The following is a 23227-nucleotide window of genomic DNA, read 5'->3' on the forward strand; positions in this document are numbered from 1 at the left end:
ACGTAATCCCCCCGCTTGCAAAAGGTCAATATTTGTAGCCGCTAACGCGCTAATCAGACACTGATTGCTGTTGGAGGCTTGCAGCACTTCAGTGACATCATCTTTTTCCTCTCCACCACCTTTCATCCTTCTGTTCATTTGTATCTCTCTCTCGGCCACTTTCTTCCTCTCTCGCTTCCTTGTACTTGCTCCACTCTCCCTCCTTGTCCTCCTTCTCACTCTCTCTCATCCTCTTCTGCCCCTACTCCTCCCCTGCCTCATTTTTCCCCCTCCCTCCCTCCTCTGGGCAGCGTGCCAGCCTGTCTTCCCTGGCATGACGCCAGCTTCTCGTCCTCCTCCCTTGCCTCTGATTGATAGCCCTGCTGTTATGGAGGGAGAAGAAGGGAAATAGGAAGTAAAAAAAAAAAAAAAAGCACACGCATACACCAACAGCACGAACAATCAGACACACAGCACGTATAAATACAGCTAAACACACAAAATGAGGCGCACGCACACACGCAGCCAAGAAGGGCGCACACAGAAAAGCAATCCAAACAGAGCAGAGAAGTGCACACATCCAGTACAAAGAGATGTGTGCAGAGCAAGCAAAGCCTTCCAGCATGAAAGCCACCAGCGCTCACACTTGCTCACACACGTACACAAAAAGACAAGATTCATAGTAGAACTACGAGAAGACAGGCAGCCGACCAGGCAGGAGAAAGAAACATTTAGAAAAAGATGCAACACCACGCAAGTGTGCAGAGTTTGAAGGAAGTCGAGCGTGCGATGAGCAAAGTTTTTCCCACATATACGTTTCTGCCAGCCGCTGGCGCCCATGAAGAGGAATTTCGTGTCGTCATCAAATACAGCTGCCATGATCCAACCAAACACAAAATAAAAAAATGTAGATCACGTAATTTTCAGATAGTTGGTACGTGCCTTCAAAGTGGCTGGCAACCAATCTAGGATGTCGCCCACCTCTCACCCCAAATCAGTTGGGATAGACTCCAGCTGACAAGCTAAAGTTCTTAAGCGAAAGGCTGGATCATCTAAAATGGAAGACAAAACTGAAATGTCTAAATCAACTCTCAAACCTCATTTGAAGGAAATGTTATAAAAAGTCACCAAGATTAACGTGCTTGCGAAAATGCACAGCGTTGTCGATTATGAAATTAGCCTCAAAATGGCCGACAAAGAGAAATCAATTCTAAGATGGCCGCGTGATAATTACTGAATGACACAGCTCTTGGAAAAAGACACACATCATATTAACGGTTGCATTAGCCTGATCCTTCATCCATAAAGTAAGCTAACACATTAATTACATTGAGTGTGACCGTAAGAACGATGAGAATCCCACATAGACCACAACAGCCACCTCTAAAAATACACACGAGTTGTACACACAGGGAATTTTTCTAGGGCAAAGTGAGTGTGAGACCCAAATGTTGCGGTGCTCCAGCCGTGGTGGCAGTCTAACAAGCCTCGCTCGCCCTTTCTCTCTCTCTCTGGCTGTATTATAACTCCAGCTATTAGTCATAGCCGCACCATGGCAGCTCACCAGCTTGCACAATGCAATGCAGCGGGTAAAATGGAAATCATAACTCAAGAAATGAAATCTTCCTTAGTTAGGTTGGTTTAATTTCTGACAGTGATCTAATTGAATTGAAATAAATGTTACAGTCGAGATATTCAAAGTATAATGGAGACTTATTCTCCTGCTCACTCCCGCACCCCCCTTTACAGAAAATCTCCTCTAGAAGAGTGACAAAGCCATTATGTTAAAAGGCTAGCTCGACGGGAATCCCGCTTTCTCTGCAGTTAATTTCTCTCCCGTCACATTTTTCGCTTCCCTTTTTCTTTCGCTACGTTAATTTGTGTCACCTCTAAAGGGTTCCATCCTGCTCCATCTCTCTTCGTCTCATTATTCACCAATGAGCTCCTTTACGCATATACACACACACACAGGACTGAGAGAGAGAGAGCTATCAAAGCTGCACACATCTCGAGCACACAGACGTGGCGGCAACACGTGCAAAAAGAGTCATCGCACATCAGTGATCAGAGAAGAGTCCAACTAAACGGCAGAAATAGACGCACAAAGTCATCTGACCGCTCCCGAGCTAACGTGACCCACACACGACACGGGAAGATAGACTGAGGAAGAAAGAGAGAGTCCAATCCTATTATGAAAAGATGAGTTGAAATTGAAGGCATCTCTCTCTCTTTTTATCTTTCACTCTCTCGTTCTCCCTCCCTCCAAATGAGATGAGGATTCAGGTCACAGCGCAAGCCAAATTCTGCTCAACACACACTCTTGACGGTGGGGAAAAAAAATTGCAGGCACGGCTGAGTGACTCGGGACACACAGACACACAGAGAAAGCGGCAAGCAGGAAGGAAGGACAGTCGGCTGTTCCGTGCGTCCTCGGGAGAGGAAAAAGGCCCGGCCCGCGGAGCATCCCGACTGTCCTGTCCGGTTCTTTGGAGAGCTTTGTGCTTTTGTTGCCGTATTCTAGTACATTTGTATTCATTTCGTATCTTGGGAGGTGATAAACGGGTTAAAATTAATAATCAGGTAACAAGTTATTTTTCCAGGCAAAGCAAAAGTGATACAACGCCATCGTAATGTGAACCACGTTCCTGCCCGTTAAATTGTCCCGTGGGGGGGGGGGGCATTTGTGAAGGTTTTGCAAGGACAGACAGACAACGGTTTGATCTCAGCAATTCAAATGAAAACAGGAATGACTTTTGAGGATAAATCTCCAGCAAATGACATTAAATCGAACGGCGAACATTTCGCATACGGAGAACAGTCCATCTTCATTATGCTGGAACTATCTACATTAAATCAAATGTGTCATGAAGGAATATGATCTCTATAATGCTGATTAGTTCCACCTGCAGGACTGGAGTGGATTAGCCTGGTCTAATGTTTTTCTTTCAAAATTCCATCGTGTGGGTGTTGCTGCTATTAGCCAGCCGGGGGCGCCCTCCTCACAAGTCCCTACAAAAGGCAGCTTCTGAGGACAGGGAGGAAATATCTTATTCCCTCTTACCACTTGTTCTCTTTTATTTTTTTCCAGACTGCACTGCAGTAGTCTATGAGCACTCTTGACTGGTCCAGCAAAGCCTTCCGCCTCATTCATGCATTCACCACACTCCTCGGGGCGTAACAACACGCACGGCCCGGCCATTGGAGCAACTCGCTGAACCACCACCGTATAGAGTGCATGTTTGAATTTCAAAGTGTATAGAAAGGGTGGTGGTGGTGGTGGTCGGGGGGGCTCTGCTCAAGCTTGTCGGAAGAGTCACATGACTACAAGCCGAAGCGGCGGCGTATATATCCGCTGCCTTCGCATAGTTAAAATCTACTGTGAAAAGGAGATGAAGGCGAGGAAGAGCACTGAGGGAGCAAAGATGGGGGATGTTACGGCTCAATTAATGCCGGGACACGCAATGGCCACGCCGCTCATGAGGATGATGATGATGAGCATGAGGAAGACTGAGCGATAACAGGATGTTAAGCGGGAGGAGGAGAGGAAATAAGAGCAGATAGTGTTAAATGTATTCATGATTCATTATTCCTTCGCCCGGGTCCTTGATGTCTCTCTTTGGGCTCCCTCCACCCTCCGCTGCTTTCTTTTCTGGCTTCATCTCATTTCATCTCTTCTCAGAGGTCTTTATCAATCGCCTCTTAATCTCCATCTTTCCTGTTTACGCAGCCCTCTTTCATCCCTTCAATTTATCTCGATCCTTTCCACGTCTTTAGTACCGTGTTTATTTCCCCGGATACGAGGTAATGTCAAAATTTGCTTTTTCGTCGCTTACTACGCTAATACGTCAGCCGCACTTTGATTGTTTTATGCTTATGGCCTGTTATTTTTTGTACACATCCGTCCATTTTCTGTACCGCCTATTCTCGCTAGGTTGCTATCATTCCTACTCTACTGCTGTGTTAGCGCGGGTTACGGAATCAAAATTTTTTCATTTCCAAGAAAGTTCTAACCTAATGAATGTTTCCTTTGAGCTGCGGTGCTTTTCTGAGGTTTATTTTCCACTCACAAACACAATGCCAGATTTAACCCCCCCCCCCGCTCATAACTCAACAACAAAATGAACTCAACACACATTATGCGACTGTTTCAATCCCTCGAGTGTGGTTTTTTTTTTTTTAAAATGTGGTTTTACAATCCAAAGTTATGACCTTGTTGGTTTTCTTCTCCTGAGAGTTTCTTTCCCTTATGCTTCTCTGTCCATACTCGTGTCTGGTGTCAGATTTTGGAATCGACGCGGCCCATCTGTCACCGGAATTATGCATGTGTCTTGCTTTACTTGTGCAACAAATCTGTCATAAAAAGTAATTAATGGCTTTCCTGTTTTCAAACGTGATCGGCATCTTTGGGTCGGTGCGCAAAAATGGCAGGCAGCCTTGATCGTTATGACGGACATACTGCTGCGTTTAAGTGGGGCAACTATTTCGTCGGAAAGTCAGTTTAGACATTGGCGCGCTATAATTACTCTAACTGACAAATGACACCGTGATTACGGGGTAATAGCAGACTGCGGGAGCACTCGTTTGACTGCATTGGAAGCTGCTTTTCCACCGTTGAGCAAAGTGGAACATTATTGAAGAGCGCGCCGCTGACGTTCGCCGACAAGCGAGACCGCTGTGGCAATCACGATTTGCGCTAACCGCGTTTGCGGTTTTGAAGGTGGTCACCTTTGTTGGTTTATGTTGAAACAAAACCGAGCGCTAATTATAACTGACTGCATTTGATTTTCAAAAAAAAAAAATGATGTGATAGTTAATTTGCTGACCCCGTTATAAAACATGGAGGCGTACAAGCCATTGAGTGGAAGAAAAAAAACACACACACAAAAGATAAGCATTTTTGTTTGAGTGTGCAAAAAAAAAAAGTACCACCTTTCGCCTACTCAGTAAACACACACACAAATGTAGCAATGTTCAGCAAGCAAACGGTGTTGAAAAGAAAGAAAAATCTCTCTTACCTGTTTGTGCATCTCAATGTTGAGTCCGTAGGACATTTCGTAATACTGCGGAAACACAGAAGACGACACAAACTCGTCAGACTTTTTTTCATTAAATAATCTCCGGAGTTATACAAATTAAAAAAAAAAATGTTGTTCCCATTCGGCTCCTCAGAGAGGTTTTGTCTATCCAAGTTATTGGCCGTATTGTATACACAGTGGATATATAAAAAGTCTACACACCCCTGGTCAAATGGCTGTCAAACTATCATCCAAACATTTCCTATTTCTTCTCTCTGTCCCTCTTGCCAATTATCCTTTCTTTCTTTTTCTGTTGAGTCATCATCCTCGTTTGTTTTTAGCTTCTTTTTTTTCCCAGTCTTTGTCATCTCTGTCAATTTTCTGTCTCCTTCCCCAGCTTTGAATATGTCGGCTCTCCTGCTTGCCGAGCGCCGTTGCGTACTTAGCGCTCACTTCCTGACGGTCTCGAAGACACGCTCGCACATGAAAAAAAAACAAGCGTCTTTCTCGTATGGAAACACACACTTGGCACATGAAACCTCACAACTCAAAGCTATTAAAAGCTTTCTTACATAAAAAGCATGTGACGTCTCACTTTGTACAGTCTCTTTCACCTCGGTGACATCTTTCATCAGTCTCTCCTTCACCTTTCCATCATTACCGCCACCTCTCTCTTTAACTCGATTCCTGTCTGTCTATGCTTATTAATTCTCTGGCCATCTACTCTGTCGGCCTCTTCACTGCTACTATTATGCTACACTCAACTCTCACTCAGGCCATCTTGTCAGGCATGCTTTCATCTATTTGTCCGTTTTTTCTCATGAGGGCCGCCGGTGAGCTGCAATGATTACAATCGAATATATTGAATAGATAAGAAATGTTTGGAATATCTCTACATCAGAGAGTCAGTCAGAATTAGCTCCCTCGTGAAAATAAAAGTGACGGCAAATGTTATTTATACATTTCTTACATGAGCATAAATTACAGCGAGTTCAAACCAGGATTGCAAAGAACCAAACATCACATGCATTGAAGTAGCTTCAGTGTCCACTAAGTGCTTAGCATTGTTGTGTAAGTGCACTACTTGCAAAGGTTTTATAATACTAATTATCCTGCAGCTAAAATCGCAATGCCGAACTATGCTTTTTTTTAATAGCTTCATAACTGCCACCATCCCCCAGCATGTTCCTTTATATATAATGCCTGTGGTGAGTTGCTGCACTCTGCACTGCATAAGAGCACTAATATGTATGTGTGAATGTAGACCATTGACGTGTGTGTGTGTGTGTGTGTGTGTGTGCGCGGTCAATAAACCACCTGGCTGACATCATTAAGCACGAACGACAAACAGTGGCCACCCACAGATCACACAAAACGGTGTGTGTGTGTGTGTATGTTCCTCGTACTTATCATTGCACAGGAGCTTTGCCATATGACAGCTGTCTTAGCTTGATGCTAGCATCCAAACAACCAACTACGCCGGGAACACGAATAGCAGTGGTTTCACGGTTGTGACAACCATTTAAGACACCAGTATTTGAATACAAAGGGTGGCGCAACACATGTAGGCAGACAATACAGCAGTACTCATGGGCATATATTTTTCAACCAAAAATGACTGCAGCTCATTTAGTCAGTGTCTCTGAAATGAATCAAGAGCACGGCACAAACTGTTGAATCGGACTTATTCGTGTGTGTTTTTATAGAGTACAATATTAGACTTCTCTTTTTTGTATTTTCATGGAGGAAACTACAAGAGTTTAATTTTTTTTTTAACTCTGACTTCTGTTATGCAAGGAAAGCTGGCGCTTTAAAAGGAGCTTTCTGAGTGTTAAGGTGGTTCATCTGAAGGGGCGTTGATGTGGGTACACCACAAACCTCTCGTGCAAGTCTGGATTCATAAAACATGGTGTGTGGGAGTGCCATTTAAACACGTGTGTATTTGTGTGCGTGTGGGGGCAAGCATGTGTGTAAAAGCTTTTGCAAATGCATTGTTCTTTGGCGTCTCTTGGGTGAGCTTGTCTCGCTCATCTAGCCGCCCACTCGCAGACGCTGACAGCATGTTAAATCATTTATTAGCGGGTTGGTCGAAAGCGCACCGGAGGTCAGGTTAGCGAGCAGCGATTGAGGACTCCATCAGCAGACAGCGAGAGTCAACACGAGCACTACTACACGGAGGAACTCTAAGGGAGACCTCTGTTTTTTTTTTTCCCCCTTAATCCTTTGTACCAGCCTTGTTTTAAGACTGGTCAGACTGTTTTAAGGCTCTTAAACATCAATCCCTCCTTTGGATCTGGCCCTCTTAAATCCCGAGAACCTAAATCGCCATTCTTGGAAGACAAATGCAATCCGCACAAATCTCATCCAAACTGTTGGGAAGCAATTTGACGCTAGCCTTCACCATCATCAGTCCTGAATTTAGTCTTGGTTTACGAGAGCAATTATTTGGAGCATACTTGCTCTACGGCTCCCCCTATTGGCCGGGAAAAGATGACTTCCATTCCATAATGGGACAAAAAGGCGCATATTGGTATTTCCAAAGACCTTGACAGCCTTTCTCGCTCGTAAACATCATTTGCCATTGAGGAAAATGCACAACTCGTTTCAGTTTATTTTTCCCCGCGGCAACAGCGTATTCTGAAGATGTATGGAAGACTACAAATTAGCATGAGAAAGCGGAACATACGGATTTTCGAAATCGTCTTCGCAACAGAATAACGCCTGATGTCATCCTGCACCTCTGCCGGGTATACAGAGATCCGAAAAGTGATGAACAGTAACGGTGGGAGCAGTGCAGCATGGCGAGCAGAGAAGAAAAGAAAATAACCCAATACCCCAACCACACAAAAACACGGATGGGCCTCAGTGTGGATGACAAGCCTAACGAGCTAAATATAGCCTTCTGGGTTATCTCCTCTGTGGGCACAGCCAGTCCGTTGTTGCTTCACATTATTTACGTGTCTGTGCATATAGACTCTACCACACGCATGACGTCGCTATCTTTCACCATTTCTTCCTGCTCTCATCAGTCCCATCCGTCTTTCAATCCACAATTGCTTTTTTCTCTCCAGCCTGACACTGAGCCATTTTTCTCTCAAGCTATCTTTTCCTCTGAGCCTCAATTTCCCTCCACTGCCTCCGCCTCCTCTTCCTCTTCACGCTGACTGTCATCTCTGAACCCTGGCTGAGAAGCACAGTGCCATGCACAACGGGGAGAGTCCGCTTTGCAAATAAAAGAGCCTGGAGTGTCGGCCGTGCTAACCTGGATGGACAGGAAGTGCACGTACATGATGGAAAAACTCATGTTAGATTAGCTCCAGACTCCAATTCCTCCATGACCCTAACGATAGAAAATGGATTTTTTTTTCTCTGTCTGCATCATTTGTTTCTCAGCCTGTAAAATGTATCCCACCATCTCTTTCCATCCTTAAATTTGTGCCTTCCCATCTGCGCGTCTATCCAGCTTAAAGTCCTGATCCGGCCTGCCCTCCCAGGTTTATGAAAGGCGAGCAGCTTTGCAGACGGTGCATATCAAATTCTACTCAGCTCTGCGTGGATTTTGTACCACAGACAAAGGCTTACAATACACATGAGCCTTTAGTCACACATAGACACCGACAAAGAGGAGCTCAGCCTGCGAGACTACAAATAAGAAATAAATAAATAAATAAATAAATAAACAACAGGGGAAGAAAAAAAAAAAAAGACTGCAGGGTGGAAACGGAGAAATATGCTACAGAACTTTGAAAGGTGCATTCTGAGTGCCATCCAAGAGAATAAAGCAAGCTCAGATCGTGCCATGAGGCCAACAACCATTGATCATCTTTTTAGTGATTTATAATCATAGCGGAGCGAACAGGCCACTTGTTACATTGCCCAAACAAGTGCTTCCCAACCTTTATTGCACCGACGCACATAAAACCCCCGAGGCGCAATATTAAACATAAATCTCACAATATACTGAAATAACCATCTTGTTTCAATTGATCAAATCTGAGCCTTTTTAGCCCATCACAAAGCGACTATTCTGTTGTTTAAATGTTCATAGAAAGATTGGATGGGCAATATTTACACCATGACATCACACGTTTGAGTTCTGACAGTCTTTCTCAACTAACAAATAGATTTGGAACTTTTGATTTGGATTCTCCACAGTGGTCTAAAAGTTAATTCACCAATTTACAACTGTAGGAACCGTGAAGCAAAGAATACTGATTGACTGAAAGAAAAAGAAAAAAACAGTGAAACTAACAACGCGAATTAAACTCACCATGATGTAGTGCCGCTGCATCTCGGTCTTCTCGCTGGCCAGCTTCTCACACTCCAGCTTGAGGCTGCACAAGGACACACAAGGATATGCAAATGAGGTGGTTAGCAACATTTGCAGGAGACAGTCACAAACAGAAGGAAAAAAAAAAATTGCTGCCGTGAGTTAAAAAACAAAAAGCAAAAATTGGTGGAGGGTGGATAATTGACCAATTCCCGTCTTGAAAAACATATTTCATAACAAATATGTTTCTAGGAGAACAAAAGACAACATATCTTCAGCCACTGACTGTTTATACCTGACAGTGGTACTGCAAGTTTTTTTTTTTATAGTCCACATGCCTACCTGTGATACTGGGCCTGGAGGAACTGGAATTCCTCCTTGATGCGGTCCAGAGTTTCCAGGACGGTGAACTTGAAAGACTGGCCAGGTTGCAAGGGGACCTTGGCAGGAGAGAAAGGACAGACGTGAGGACGGGATAAAAGACAGACGTTCAGCTGTGTATGTGTGTCACTTGATGCCATGAAACAGAATATTACATATAACAGTGTGTGCGTGCATGCATGTGCCCTCTGGCATTGGTGTATGTGTGAGAGCGCCAAGATGAAAGTGAGGAAAGGTCACTTCCTCTTTCCACACATCATAAAGCAGTGTCCTCCGCTAATGACTGTCCCTCCCTCCTCCTGCTCTTCTGCATTAGCATCCTCCCCACTTTCTTGCGCGGCGCGCTAATGTATTCTAGCCTACAAAGAGCTGCGACGGGAGGAAACGTCATTAGAATATCGCAGGGAGAAATCAAGGCACCTGCTAAAAGCTCAACAAAAAGCAACAGAACAAAACAACTCTCGGGGGACCAGTTGTCGTCCTCCATGTTTGTCACGAGCTTGGAGGAACAACAGAGGATGTCGGGAATTAGAACAAATTCATCATTCAGACCAAGTACCATTTTTTCTTAGTCGAAGCTATCGGCACAATGCGTTTATGATGACCTTATGGCGATTAGGTCGTTAGCCAAAACAAAAAGTTTAGCGGTTTCAGTGGCGAGCATCATTAGTCGAGACAAGCACAATTCAATTAGATTTCAATTAGTTCGACGGCGGAGGTCAGAGATGTGCGGGCTTCCCTCAGTAATTAATCCGCCGAGCTGAGCTGAGCTAAAGTGAGCCGAGACGAGGCGGAGCGGCGAGGAAGTCGAGACGGACACAAAGTACATCATATGAGTGAGAGATGATGACAGAGGATTCTTGTAGTAGGTCATTTCAGCAAAACTGAGATGAAAAGCTCCAATATTTACAAATAATGGCGGCGTATGTAGGCTATGGCAAACATTTGTTGTTGAAGTTGAGCGCGCTCAGCCCCGTGTTGTGACAGATGGCCACGCAGACTGTTTGGGGGTTCCATAGGCTGTCACCAAGGGCCGAAAAACAGCCTCTCGCCTCCTGTATTTTTGTACAGACGGTGTGTGTGCGTGTGTGAGATGCAGCCGTTGTAGGGAATCAGATACCGCAAACTGATCCTGTTAATCTCGAAGGTAGATGTGAATGGAGGGGCGGGGGGGTTAACACCCACACACACACGCCGTGGGACAGCAGTCAATCACAATCTGGACGAGTTTGGCACACGCAAAGCAGAGAATTAGGGAGGATTATCTATGGCGAGTAGAGGGAGGTAAACAAGGGGAGGGTGGGGGGACATCTGTTTTGACTCGATCGCATAACGGGATGGCGGAGGCCGTCCGTCCGTCGCCATGGCCATCACCTGTCATCTTAGTGGCTCTATATTGGACTGATTCAAAATGGCCGAGTCATGCAAAGGCAAAACAACAAGATTAATAATGACGTGTCACGCTGTCGATGGAAATTTTACCGAGTTTGGGTCGGGCAGTCCTTGAAAGTGACACTGCAGCTGATGTCAGCACAAATTGTCTCTCCTTCGACTCGTTCGTCTTGAGCTTTTCTTAGTGTCCCTCACTTGGGATCAAATCAGCTCAAGTGCGGAACAGATGCTCATCTGCGAGCGATTGGGTAAGAAATATTTCGATCCGTCTGCCCGTCTTCCTCCTCTCCCGCCCGCCGTTTAGCCTCCGGTGCGCTCTAGCAACCAACACGCGGGTGTTAGCGGGCATGCCTGTGCAAGAAGGCATCTTCTCTTTTCAACGCTGTCATTCTTTACGCCTCGCTCTTCATTTTGTATGAGGACGTCTCGGAGACAAGCAGAGGCGCATTCGGATAGCGCATGAAATAATCATCGCGTGATGAAATATTTAGAGGCAAAAGACACATGAAGAGATGAGAAATGCCAAGTGTTTGCGCCCCTCGTGAACACGTCTGCAATTCTGTGGGGTGTTTTTTGGGACCGGAGGACAGATATGAGAAACGGTTTCCTGACGACGGGCGCGTCGATTCACATTGCGTTATGTGCAAACACAGTGGGTGAGTTTGGGAAGGTATTTGAAGACTGGCGGCTCAACAACCTGGCAGTGCAACAACTTTTAGATTGAATGTCGCTAGGTTGGCAAATTGTTTGCTGAGAATAGCAGGATAGACATTACAAGAAATTGCCAAGGTCAAAAGTCAATGCGTCAACTTACGAGTGACCCTGAACACAAATGGTGCTGAAACACATGAAGACAGTCAAAATAATACTCATTGCACCCATAACACAAAGCATCACTGTATTTGGGTTGCTCCTAATAATCGGGAAACTAGCACCTCTCGCATATAAGGTCACTTTCCTGTTCTATGGTTATCGTTACAAAAAGCCACATCAAATTCAAAACTCACACTTCTATTACACACAGATTCACAAATGCCTGGTCCTCATTAATGGCGGGTGTTTTTTTTTTCCCTTGCCACGAGCAAATGTACTGCGTAATTAAAGTCGGACCGAGACTCCATTTATTGTCATGACACACCAGCCAGCACCTCTTCTGACAGCAGAAACGTGCCTCGAAGCTTTCATGGGAATGGAAGGACAGAAGGTAAATGCACACAGAAAAACATGAAAAGACGCTCCCGTGGACACACAAACATCCAGTGGAATCAATTACAGGGTTGCAAATGCCATCTAACACGTCAGCCACCGAGGTGCAAATGCACACATAAAACATGAAAAGATGCTCACGTGGACACACAAACGTCCAGTGGAATCAATTACAGGCTTGCAAATACCATCCAACACGGTTTCGATATCCAGCGAGTTGTCTGAATAGAAGAATCTCGCCTTTTGCCATTTCATCTACAAAAGAAATTTCCTTCCGCAGGGACCCAGAAAGGAAAAGTCACGTTCACGCTGGCCGACGGGAAGTCGGACATTTTCATGCAAGGACGCGTCTACTTGGAATAACAGCCCTCTGTTGTTTCACACCAAGGTTAACGTCACAATCAATTGAATCGCCAGTCAATCAGAAGGCACAGTGACTAACAATATTTGCTTTTTGATCAACTTTTTGCTCGCTCTTCTACTTGGGCAGCTTTCGACGTGCACTTAGTGCATTTGCATGAGACGGAACAACAGGAAATGAATATTCCAGCTACACATGGAAAGGAAGATTGCCCAAACAAGAAACAGGATGAACTGCAGTCGTGTTCGGAATAATAGTGTTTTTTTTTCATCATGCGTAATGTAAAATAAATACTTTTTTATTTTTTTGAAACTTGCTGTTGTTATTCACAACTTGTGCTGTCTTTGTGTAGCTGTCGACACAAAACACGTGAAAGCGCCCTGCATGTTTGGATGGATCACATTTCCTTGCCGTACCAGAAATAAATAAATGTGCCGGCGGAGGGGCGGTGGTGTGTGTGTGTGTGTGTGTGGGGGGGGGGGGGGGGGGGGGGTCACGGAGAGATGGCGAGTGGAAGCGAGTTACATTTTGGCCGTCGACCTGTTGGACTGTAACTTTATCGCAAAGTCATTTGGGCGAGCGGAGGAGGCTCGCTCCCACTCGCCCTTCTCTCATTTTTTTTCATTTTCAAAACATTCCTTTTTTTTTTCTTGCCCATTTTTACTTTCTGCCTTTGTTACTACTTCTTCAGTTCCTCCCTCTTTAAGTCTTATTAGCATTCTCTGCGCACACATAATTGATTCCTCATGCCCGACTCTTGCGAAATGTCATTCATAATTCTGTGTGATAGTTATGCATAAGTGTGTGTGTGTGTGTGTGTGTGTACGTGTGTGTGTGTGTGTGTGTAAGTCAGTCTGCAGGCTCACACAGCAAAGTGGCCGCTGACCTATTTGTAGCACAGACATGGAGAATGACAAATAAATCTGATTATAGCAAGCAAGCCTGGAGAAGAGAAAAAAAAAAAAATACCACACTGAGCCAAAGCTGTTATTCACCCTCTAGCTATTTTTTTTTCAATTATTATTATTACTTTCTGCATATTTAACCTTTATTTCACTTTGTATGACTCTGGCAGCCACGTTAACGTCACAGAAGGCGCAGCAGGCTTTTTATACAAGTGACAATGGATATGAGGGAATTTAGCTGCTGGTTAAGTAAGCCTTTGCACGGACAAAGTACACGTATACTTACTTACAAGACTGTACGACACAAAACATTTTTTCAGAAAAAAAAAACTTACCGGATGCCTGCCCTGAGGGTACATGATCCCAGGAGAGGAGAGGCTTCCAGTCCGTTTGATGGCCAGGTTAGTCCCCTGGCCCTCCACTCCTCTGCCCTCCACTGGTTCACAAAGTCCACTTCTTTGTCGTCTTTTTGCAAAGTCAATCCAATGCGCTCGTATCCAACACTGTCATGAGAACACACAAGACTTAGTTTCCACGCTCTCCTCTTATCAAGTCGTCCTCCTGCTGCGATCAGTCAAGATCCAAACGTGACAATTACATCCTCTCTCCTTCTCTTCTTTTTCGCGGTCGTCTCCCCCCCCCTCTTGTTCCTCACGTCTCTCGGTGGCCCTTCTTCACCCGGCCGTCCACTGACAGAAACATAAACACACAGATGGATGGTCTCCCTCTTCTAGCTTGGGCTTCCTCCTCTGTGACACGCTGCTGCAGAATGGAAGAGGAGGGATGAGGAGGACAGAGAGTGAGTGAGCTTTGTTTTTTTTAAATATGATGGGAAGTAAAAAAAAAAAAAAGAACGAGGGGAAAACAGGAAAGAAGAGCAGGTGAGTGGAGGATCCAGCAGGATTTTCAGCAGCAAGCCCTAGAGACTGTAATATATTGTGCCTGTTGGCTTCAACACAAACAGGACAGGCTGCTAAAGCTGCTCTTAAGGTGGAACGGAGAGAGAGAGAGCGAGAGAGAGAGCGACATGGCTCGTTTCTCAGTTATGGTCTTACACGCACACATAGAGAGAGAGAGAGAGAGAGAGAGAGAGAGAGAGAGAGAGAGAGAGAGAGCAATCAGTCATGCACAAAGACCAATAAGGCATTGAGATTCCCAAACAAACGCGCCGACATTCATACAGCGATTCGTGACAGCTATCTGCGAGCGCGCACACACAGGCGCAATATTATTACTCACGCCGTTTTTCAAGGAGATAACGCCACGCCCCCACGGTTTTTACAATGTGTAGTGACATACATGAAATATTTACACTGCACTGAAAAATGATACTATAGAGTAGACAATTGGAATCTTCATTTTCATAGAAATTAATTGAATTTGTGTCAAACTGTTAGTTCTGGAACAAAAATTAGGGGGAAAAAAAAAATGGATTCGACATTAATAGTGGCCCGATGGCCGGCGGCCATGACGCCGCTCTGATGGGCCGCTACCCAACTTTAGATGTTGGCCCCATCGGACCAGTCTAAATTTATAAATCAAGACTGCCAAAAATAATCCACTAGTGTAATTTTTATTTCGGGACGAATGCCACACATGGCCACATGATCGAGGGTCAAAGTCTTGGAGTTCACCTCCCGCTAGCTAGCCTCTGCGCTACATTTAAAGGGAATGAGTCGGCTGTGTTTTCTCCCACAACGGCGCAAACTCCCCTTTTTAGCCGCATCTGTTTACGAAAATATTGACAAGAAAGAAAACAACGCGACAAAGCCTTGCGCCCACATGTTATTTTAAAAATCACAACACAACCTCAAACATGAAGGCCATTAACACAACAACAGTCCACAAAAACATCCCACGCGAGGACACATCTGCCTTTCCGTTTCTGTCTCGGCCGTTACCTCCTTTGCACGTTATTTACAGGCTAAGTTGCGTTATTTAAAGTATTTCCATGTTGAGAGCACCGACCGGCCTGGCCCAGACATCTTTTGGAGTGCTTCATAATGACTTCATCCGGGGCAGCTCCGCCTTTGAACTTGATCAAACAGCCATTAATCCCGCACTGTTGAATTGGATGCAGCCCGTCTTGGCATGTGGGTGCAGGGTTTCCAGTAAGGCGTTTGATAACAAGCGGGTCAGCCAGAGGGTAGTCCACAAGTGTTAATTATGGCCACATACAAAACTATACAATGTGGGACAGTAACAAACTACTTCTGGGGAACGCCCTTCCATTCAAGTTAAACTTCTTGCCTCATAACAAATCTTATCATGCTTTAACATTTTCAAGACTTCTAGTGGACATTTTCATACCAGCAAAGGCTTTGATTTTGATTCATGAATTCAATGCCTTTCAAGACGGGAAACCTTACTAAAGCACAAATAATAATTTGAGGAGAATTGTGACCTCAGTATCTCAAAATGCAACATCTATTGCCCCCAGGAAAAAACATACGAGATTTGCCACTGATATCATTGACAATAAACACATAATTTCACTTCAGTCTGTCTTTGTATAGAAATTGTATTGAGCTTGCAAACGGACTTCCCTACCAGATAACAAACAGTGTAAAATAACAGTTCCCATGGTTCTACACAACAACAGGGGGGAATGTAGTTCAAATACAATACAAAAACGTCCACCCTTACACAAAAGAGATTTCATTTACATTCTACTGTGTTATGTCATGACTGTATGTTTTTGCTGGGACGAATTAATGGCATTTCCATTCAGTTCAATGGGGAAAGATGATTTTTAGATATAATTGTTTTACTTTAAGAGCATGACTTTAATGAGCATCGTTTTGGACAGAAAGACGATTAAAACCAAAAAAGATAGACTGACATGAAAGCACTCGAAACAAATGGTGGGTGATAGCGTACACTCGTGTGTTCGCAGTTATCGCTCAAATATGACCCGAACATAACAGCAATGTTTATCTTAATCTAAAAAAACAACTTTCATTTGTAAGCACAATTATATGGTTAGTCAAAAATAAACGTGTTTAATGTTTGAGCGTGGTTAAGTTCAATATTAAGCAGCGTCCATTGTTTGAAGGTGTGGCTTATATCCTGCGGATATTCACGAATGTAAATAACTATATATTCACTTATATTCATGAGAAAAAATGACATTTAGAGTGGCTCACCTGTCGTGAAGAGCGCCGCGCTGCCTTCCACTTCCTGGTTCAGTAACAACAAGCTCGGAAAAGCGCGGGAAGATGCATTTACGTCTCAATTTCGGCTGCCGCCATCTCCTCGTTCCACCTTAAAAACCCAGCTGGCCGGGAGTTCCTCCTCGCGCGCCGATTGGAGAAAGCTGAGCCAATTGTCTTCGCGAGAACCCCACGTTGGGTTCCAACGTCATAGATGATGCTGACCAATGGGAGTGAGGAGATGTCTGGGAGCGCGAGAGGAGGGGGGAGAGGGCTGAGGAGTCTTGTGGGGATTGTGGGCATTGAAGTTCCAATTATTCTGCTCGTGCGCGCGCGCACACACACACGCGAGCGCGCGCACGAACCACACGCACGCTCACGGTGGGCTGTCAGTCACGCTACGTAAACGCTCACTAAATTCCAGCGTTAATTTCAACCCCTAAAGAACACACATAAAGAGCCGGTTTGTTTTATGTGGGGTAGATTGAAGATAACACGTCGAGAAAAGGGAGGAAGAAAAAGAACTCCATTCAATTCCGAGGCTTTAGTATTAACTCAATCATTATATAACAACGTATATCATTATCTCTCATAATTTATTAAGAGACTTTCTTGAAGGATGTTGTACCATTCAGTTGTTTGCAACAAGCTCATTAAAAATCTTAATTGAGTCAAAGTTCATTATGCTGTTTATTAACTAGATTTTCAAGGTAAAACTTAGAGCAAGTAGCATAATACTTTCTACACATGCTGCATATTTCACTGGTATTGGGAATTTACGTACATGAATATTTATAGTTCATGACGTCAGTAAGAAAATTGAAAAGGTTTTTGTGTTTCTACCATAAACAGCACAATTATCAAACATCCATAGAATCCAACAAATTGCGATCAAAAAGTCATTTGTCAACAAATGGCTTTTTGATTGGTGATCAATAGAATTAGATCACAGCATTTAACTCCAACAATCAGTCGACCAATGCAAAATTGATCCAGTGGATGGAAGGATCGAAAGTCTGGAGAAACTCTACAATATAAGCCTCCATACCTCCAGGAGGTGCTAGTTCGCATCTGAGGTTATAACTCGAACCAAAACACCATACAGTAGTTTTTGTGGGGTCTGTCGGGCGCCATTTTGTGACAACTTGGGCTGTCATACACAAAGCACAAAAATAAGACAACAGGTGTGTGTGTGTTTTTCTTCTGGTAAATAGGACAGGTTTGGCAGGAAAACAACATGAATTCATAAACAGGTTTTCAGGGTCTGGCTCATCACTTTTGTCATTTAACCCACAATTGTCCACACATTTCCATTGGAATGTCCTGAATGAAGGCCGGAGAGGGTTGTTGCCTTTCCTTTCATGCCAGCAAGCAAATATAATCTCGCAACCTTGCAGCGCAAACATTTAACGATGTGCGCTTGAGTGTGTGCGTGTGTGTTTGCTTTGGGTGTTGTTTCCTTTGTTTGATGTTTTGACACTATATATGTGGGACATGTGCAGGGACCGCATGCCAGAATTAGCTGCATCCAACTTATTTCCTGCTCCCCAGCAGCAGGAAAGAACTGTGTCGCTCATGTGTGTGTGTGTTTGACATTGACATATTTTCACATTGTTTTACTTCTATGATGTTCATGTGCTGATGTATTTACTGGATTTATTATTAATGCCATTGGTGCTTTGATACGAAGCATCATCTGGAATAAATAATGTTTGGCTGACATTCTATCCTAGTTTCCGTTCGCCCGTCAATGTCGTTTCGTATTGTATGTTAGTAGTTAGCTAGTTGAATTACGTTAGACAAAATGATATGGTTTGGATGAATAGACCATGTTTTAATTCTCTTCTGTTGTATGCTCTTATGTGTTGCTTCACCGTTGGTGTTAGTTCCTTGAAATCATTACCGTAACAGCTATGCTAATAGCCATTAGCATTACGCTAATGGATTCTCATTAGATGAAATTCGCTGAGCGACGAAGAAATAAAAGCTTGTGGTGTTTTCAAGTGCTTTTATAGAAGTCTAAAAAAATACTATTAGCACCAAGGCTAGTGCTAACAAAACATAAAAAGGTAATGGAATGAGATTTTGTCTGACGTCCTCATGTGAGTCAAAAGAAGTGACAGTGACTCGTCGCGCTATTAATGAGCTTTAACAAGATCCGACAGTCGGGGAAATGAGGCGAGCCGGCACAATGGCGTCGACATCACTCACTGTCCTGCCCTGACACGCGAGGATGTAAAGAAAGATGAGTGGTGAGGCAGCGGCAAGTAGCTCACTCAAGTCATCATTTTAGCCCGAGACGACTAATAAACGCGGGTGGCACGCTAGCAACGGTTAGTTTCCTGTGATTGTCTTGCAAGTGTGTAATATTCAATTTAGCCAGCCATTTTGAAGCTAAATGCTGAAGTGTATATTTGTATTCATGCATGTAGAGTATGCAAATGAGGGTGCGAGAACATACATAATGATATCTCGTTATGTCGTGTACACCACATACTGGTGTAGCGCCTACGTGTGAATTACATGTATGTGTAATTGTACGTGTGAGGCAGGGCACCCGAGCTGGAGTACGCAAAGTAGTTCTGAGCCAACTTGGCACAAGGCAGTTGTGCGACTAATTACAAGTGAGGCAGGGTGCAAAGAATGGTCTCACTGCTTGTGAGGGAGCTACACACACACACACACACACACACATTTATATAGGTTATCATAGGTTGACCTGGAGACCTGGTTTTTGGTTTTGGCTTGATTTGGAACTTTCAGTCTAGGAATGACATTTATCAGGCGGCCTTTTTCTCTCTTTTTCCGTCTTATTGTCAATTTGAACACCCAGAGAGTGAATGCATTATGCAAGTGTAATATTGGAGCAGCAGGGCTTCTTCCAAGCAGGTGCACAGAAAGAGGATGAGAAAGAGCAGGAAACAGAGCAGATGCGTGTGAGGAATCATGCCAATGACATGCGTGGCACATGTGGTGTGTGTATGTGTGTGTTTTGGCCTTGGTGCAGATGGCGGATGTCAGCGTTGAAAAATTCATGATGCCATGTTTGGGAGACTTCAGGGGATATTTTGATGTTCAACTGCTGGCCTTAGTGAGGGCGCACACACACACAAACACACACACACACACACCGCAATAGCTAGCAAGAACTGATGTAAGGAACACTCTATGAACTGGATGCTCCCTCAGAATTCTGCATGACAAGACCTCAATGACCCTCGCATGCACATCTTTAGAATGTGGGAGGAAGTCAGCATAGGCCTCGCAAATCACTGCAAGTGCACAAAGGGAGAACATGCAAAGTGAATGAACTGATGGAGGCGGGCGAGTCACTCAGTAGAGCGAGCGTGGAACAGGGTGACTCGATGTCCGATGACATCCGAGGAACACTTAGGCAGCGAGCGCCAGCCCAAGGGACGCACACACACACACATTGATGACAATGCTCGCTCAATGTCACTTTTGCATTTGGATGAACGTGCTCGTTGCTTGCTCGTCTATGCGCACGCATTTAAAACTACAGCTCAGTTTGAATAAAAATCCGATTCAGGTAACGTGTGCAAAAAATATATATTTTCCCTATCACGTGCACTAATGGTCTCCCATGAGTCATCGCATTCATCATTTGGGGCCTTGATGACTGACCGGCTTTCTGCACGTCGCAATTACGGGATGATAAACGAGGCTGGGTGCCGCATCGCACTATTGAGACAGCGGGGAGCGCTTCAATTACACGGCAGACGGGCAAGTGAGCGAGAAAGGACGAGTGGAAACTCACCGGGAGCTGACCGCACGAAAACCACAAAATAACACTCATGGGACGCCTGCGTGGATGGAGATGGGTCAGATGAATCGGAGCATCGCATTAAAAAAACAAACAGTGCAACTACTGGATTTCTTCAAATCAAAACGATCTGTCAGCACTATATATACGCCTTGGCCACCGGGGGGCAGTATAAGAGGACTGCTCATTGAAAGGTCTCAACTTCTCTCAGCTCACCAGTACAATGCAAATATCTGTTGTTCTTGGCAGAGGATAAAGAATATACGACTGTAAGTAACTCTCTTTTTGGGGTTAATAAAAGAAGGCTCCAATTTAAAAAGAAGAAAAAAAGAAAACAGGAAGAGGCCTGGCTACAGCTGCAGCTATTGCATGCAGTTAGCCGGAGGTGTTTTCACACTTGGGCTGTGGATGATAGATGAAGGTCGTACAATGCGTGTATGAATTAGTGATGAGGATCGTGATGAAACAAACAACATAGCCCAGAAGGTATACAGAATATCACAAAGGAGACGCACATCACTTTTAGATGCTCGCTCGGCGGACAGAACCGGCCTGACATTGGAGTGAACTTGAAAATCCTCAGCACCAATTCACCACCACCTGTGACGCTTCTTGTTTTAGCAGTCCGGGTCCGCTTGATTTGTTTTGACAGACAGCAGAAGTTTGAAAGCGCACTTCAGATACCGATAGGATGCGTTATCCAGGGCATGCGGCAGCACCCGGCACAAAGGTTAGCATGTCCGTCTTGCAGTTTGGAGGGTTCTTGGTTTTGGGGCTTCATTCTGGCGTACCCGCCTTGGCCGCCAATTTCTAAGCAGTAACAACAGCAGCAAGACTAATCGTTCTTCCTGGAGGATAAAGAATATATGACTGTTATTTTGCCTGTCTACATGTGTTGCTGCATCTGGCTATGCATCTGGCGATGGAGACAACCAGAAGGGATGCGAGGCAAAGAGGGATGGGAAGACACAGAGTTAAAGGAAGAGAGGCAGATGGTTAGAAGGAGATAAAAACATGAGAATGGGAGGAGCAAGAGTGAGAAAGAGAAGAAGAGAAGGTCAGTTGAGTTAAAGAGGAGAGAGAGAGAAAGAGAGAGACAGCGAGAGAGAGCGAGTGAGAGTGTGTGTGAGCTCTCGCTGCTTCCTGCTGTTGCAGAGAAGCAGCTGCCACACGCACACACACACACACACACACACACACACAGATAAACACACACACGCACACATACACACTCACGGTGCTATGGGGATATGTGCAGAAAGCACAGACTGGGAGATTAGAAAAGCAGGCCAAGAGGACTCTTTCCCATGATGCATTAGCAGGAGCATCCGCATTAGACGAGCTATGTCAACACTGACTGCTGCTCCAGCTGAGGCCGAAGCACAAACCTGCCTGCAAGCACACACAAACACCTGCACACACAGTCTAATAAGGAGCTCATCATGGCATTTTCCTGGTGTGGACCAGATAAAACGGCCATGCAGTGACAGTTTTGATGTCAAGGTTTGTGTCACACAAAGATATAAAATATGAACACACACATACACACACCAATTAAAGCTCGTCCATGCATTTTTGTGTTATGAGAAAATGCAGCACCAAGTGTCCACACAATGGCAAGCAAATAGAGAAAAACAAGTTTGCAGAAACACAATCCAAAATGGCGAAAGGAGGTCAATAAAATTTAAAGACAAAATGTCCACACATTAAATGTGTAATGGGCTGTATCAGAAACAAAAACAAGAAAACAGACACACACGTATATGAGGGGCAATGACAGATGGCCTCCAACGCATCAGCAGCAACGTTTTAGAGTTAAAAAAAAAACTGAGGGAAGCTTTGAGGTTACAAAGATGAATCATGCACGAGTGAAGGAGCGAGGGAGTGACATGTTGTCAGGAAAGAAAGACGGTATACAAGACATCATATCAAGATGGATGGATAATGAAGGGATGGATGAAAGAATGGACGGATGGATGATTGACACCCTCCCACACCCCGGAGGAGGAGGGAAGTCACACAGCGTGGTGATAGACTGCGAGACAGGGTGAGGATGGAAGGTTGAACGGAGAGATGGAGTGGGACTCGGTAATCAAGGAAAGCGGGAGGACGGAGGGACGGATGGAAGACGAGTGCGCTCTCAATGAGTCAATCATGATTAATCAATGCGCTTTTCTCTCGTTGCGCTTCTCATTGTGCGCTAAATCATGTGCATTCATTTGTGCTTTTTTTGGTGTCAGTTGATCGACAACAAACGGGTTGATCAGATGTGGTGACGCAGCAAGTGATTCATTCCTCAAGGTTATTTAAGGACGCTCAAGTCCCAAGAGTTAACAACTAGTTGAGTAAGTGTGACAGCAGAGAAGTGAGAAGTGAGTGGCCAAGGGGACAGCAAGTCAGTGAGAGTTCGTGTGCGTGCTACCTTTGGCGATACTTCACGTGAAACAAGAGCTCCCCCTAGTGGACGTACAGGGAACAACAAGCATCTGACTCAGCAGGAATACGGTTGTCCAGTTATCTTTAAACGTCCTTTTCCAAGTAACTTATAATTTTATGTTTGGAATAACAACACGGCATATTTGTTCAAAAATATTGAAATGCTTCCCCCCCCAATCATTTAAAGCTAAAGTCTTTTTTTTTTTTTTTTTTTTTTTTTTTACAATGAAAAGTCCATTTTTAAGTCAAATTTCTTTAGACAAAAAAAACTAATACATTTATTTTTATACATACACAGCATAGAAAATTTAAGATAAGTAATTTTAGAAATATATTTTTGGATAAG

At 44.3% G+C, this 23227-nt stretch overlaps 1 protein-coding gene and 1 long non-coding RNA gene across 7 annotated transcripts in view; one reads left to right on the plus strand and one right to left on the minus strand.

Annotated features, from left to right (window-relative positions):
• Positions 1-16816, minus strand: part of tle2b (TLE family member 2, transcriptional corepressor b) — a 32907-nt gene extending 16091 nt beyond the window's left edge. For 2 of the 6 annotated variants that reach the window (XM_061296591.1, XM_061296587.1), the window contains exons 1-5: positions 16656-16816; positions 13845-14271; positions 9607-9704; positions 9265-9328; positions 4995-5039 (exon numbers count right to left, since the gene is read on the minus strand). In XM_061296591.1, the coding sequence (XP_061152575.1) occupies positions 4995-5039; positions 9265-9328; positions 9607-9704; positions 13845-13868 (231 nt within the window). In that variant the 5' untranslated portion in view covers positions 13869-14271; positions 16656-16816. Of the gene's footprint in view, positions 1-4994; positions 5040-5216; positions 5417-9264; positions 9329-9606; positions 9705-11127; positions 11269-13844; positions 14560-16655 lie in introns of those variants that run through there. The other 4 variants (XM_061296590.1, XM_061296588.1, XM_061296592.1 and 1 more) reach the window with 4 other exon arrangements.
• On the plus strand, positions 11238-12891 carry LOC133166587 (uncharacterized). The gene is made up of 3 exons (XR_009717824.1): positions 11238-12241; positions 12524-12631; positions 12734-12891. It is a non-coding gene; the product is annotated as an uncharacterized LOC133166587 (long non-coding RNA).
• Positions 16817-23227: the final 6411 nt, after the last annotated feature.

The sequence above is a fragment of the Syngnathus typhle genome, linkage group LG14 (genome assembly GCF_033458585.1).
Source record: "Syngnathus typhle isolate RoL2023-S1 ecotype Sweden linkage group LG14, RoL_Styp_1.0, whole genome shotgun sequence".
NCBI lineage: Eukaryota > Metazoa > Chordata > Actinopteri > Syngnathiformes > Syngnathidae > Syngnathus > Syngnathus typhle.